Genomic DNA, 2500 nt, shown 5'->3' with positions numbered 1-2500 from the left:
GTGTGTGTGTGTGTGTGTGTGTGTGTGCTCTATATCTAGTCTTCTATCTGTCCAATGTATACACAAACAACACACACACAACACACACCCCACACACACCAACACAAACACAACACACACACACAAAATAATTTAAAATATATTAATTATATTATATATTTTATATATATATATATATTTTATTTATGGGAACATAGAAACACAAACACACACACACAACACCACACACACACAAACAAAAAAGCATATATAAATATATTTTATTATTAATATATATATATATATAAAATATATATTTTATATATATATTATTATAATAAATATATTATATATATAATATTATATAATATTATATAAATATATGTAATATATATATATTTTTTTATATATTTAAAATTTTTATATTATAAGTAGAGCATAAGGGGGGAGGGGGGGAGAGAAGGAGGAAAGAGAAGAGGAAGGGGAAAAAAAAGAAAAGATGACAGACAGAAGAAGATAGATAGATGATAGACAGATAGATAGATGTAGAAGATAAATAGAGAGAGAGAGAGAAAGGGGAAAAGAGAGAGAGAGAGAGAAGGGTAATAATAATAATAATAATAATAATAATAAAACAAAAAAAATTATAATAAATAATAAAAAAATTAAATAATAATGATAATGCTCTTAATATGATAAATAGGGATAAAATAAAATAATAGTAATAAAATCAAAAACAACAAAAAAACAAAACAACAACAACAACAATAATAATAAAAAAAAAAAAATAATAAAAGTTTTAAATAAAGATAAAAATGATAAAATAAATAATAATAATAATAAAAATTTAAAAATAATAATAATAATAAAATAATAATAATAATAATAATAATGGAAATGATCATAGAAAAGATAAAAAAGATAATAAGATAAAATAAAAAATATAAAAACACAACAACAAACAAAAACACAATAGAAAAATAATAATAATAATAAAACAAAAAACAAATATCAATAAAAATGGTAATGATAAAGTATAATATAACCCCAATGATAAAGTAATAAAAATAAAAATAATAATAATAATTTAAAAATAATTAATAATAATAACCCAAAAAAACAATAATAATAAAAATAAACAACAAAAACAAAAATAATAATAAAAAAATTCTCTCTCTCTCTCTCTCTCTCTCTCTCCTCCTCTATCTATCTATCTCTTCTCTCTTTCTCTCTCCTTCTTTTCTCCCCCTCTTCTCTCTCTGTTCTGTCTGTCTCCCCCCCCTTCTCTCTCCTCTCTGTTGTCTTTTCTCTCCCCCCCCTCTCTCTCTCCTCGTCTGCTGTCTGCTCCCCCCCCCCCCTTTTCTCTTCTTCTGTCTGTTGTTGTCTGTCTCCCCCCCCCCCCCTCTCTCTCTCTCTCTCTTTTTCTCTGTCTGTCTGTTTTTCCCCCCCCCCCCCCCCCTTTTCTGTCTGTCGAAAATGGAAGCAAAAAGCCCGCGAGTGGGTAGCCAGACTCCAGCTTACCGTTTTTAAGCCGTGTGGCCTCTGCTCCGCCTCTTACATAGCTGCCCACCCGAGTTGACCTCCGACCCCGAGAGGGGGAGTTTTTCTCCGTGGAGAACACTCGTGAACCCCCAAACACGACAGGGTCGTGAAAACACCTGTAAATTTTCCCTAGTCAAAAAAAGGTTTCCTTGGTCTCGATCCCGGGTCTTGCGAGTGGGAGGACAGCCTCTTCCAAGCTGCCACCGAGATCTAATATAATTTAAAAATCGGTCCTTTTTTTTTCCCAACTGGCTGTCGTCCCCTCCTCCCCACGGGCTTATAAAGTCATTTCCCCGTTTTAATAGGCTTTGAAAAAAGTTTAGCTTGCTTTTGCTTAGAGAAAAATTACGTTTTAGGGGACACGTTTCCGTTTCGTTAAAATTTTTTGGCCACTAGTTCGTGTTAAGGGAAAAAGTTTTTTTTTTTTTGGGGGGACTTTTTCTTTGCGTCTTTTCCCAGTCCCAATGTAGGAATTATGAATAGCGCCAAGCTGTTAGCCCAAAACAAAAAAATTCTCATTCACCAAAAGTAACTCATTTTAAGAGAATAATAAAATTTTTATCTTATTACTCTCATCATTTTCAATTTTTTATCATTACGATTATTATTATTATTTCATTATTATTTTTTATTTTTTATTATTATTTTTATTATTATATTATTATTGTTATTTTTATTATTATTATTTTATTATTTTTTTTTTGTTATTATTACTACCCCTTTTATTTATCATCGCTTCACCATTATCATCATTATCATTATTATTTTCATTGCGATTTTATCATTTAATTATTTTTATTATTATTATTAAATTATTTTATTATTTTATTATTATTATTTAAGATTATTATATTATCATTATTATTATTATTTTTATTATTATTATAGTAGTAGTAGTAGTAGTAGTAGTAGTAGTAAATAATTAATTTATTATTTAATATATTTTGCTTTATTATTATCATTACCCTATTATTTTTAT

General features: G+C 28.2%; 1 protein-coding gene across 1 annotated transcript in view; it reads left to right on the top strand.

Annotated features, from left to right (window-relative positions):
- LOC119583872 (putative uncharacterized protein DDB_G0271982) overlaps positions 1–1631 on the top strand; it is an 11929-nt gene extending 10298 nt beyond the window's left edge. Inside the window, exon 4 of the mRNA XM_037932596.1 lies at positions 1542–1631. Coding sequence (XP_037788524.1) covers positions 1542–1631 — 90 coding nt within the window. The remainder of the gene's footprint in view (positions 1–1541) is intronic.
- Positions 1632–2500: the final 869 nt, after the last annotated feature.

The sequence above is a fragment of the Penaeus monodon genome, chromosome 17, assembly GCF_015228065.2.
Source record: "Penaeus monodon isolate SGIC_2016 chromosome 17, NSTDA_Pmon_1, whole genome shotgun sequence".
In the NCBI taxonomy this organism is placed as follows: Eukaryota; Metazoa; Arthropoda; class Malacostraca; order Decapoda; family Penaeidae; genus Penaeus; species Penaeus monodon.
The sequence above is the reverse complement of the archived record's forward strand: the minus strand, read 5'-3'. Positions and strand labels throughout refer to the sequence as shown.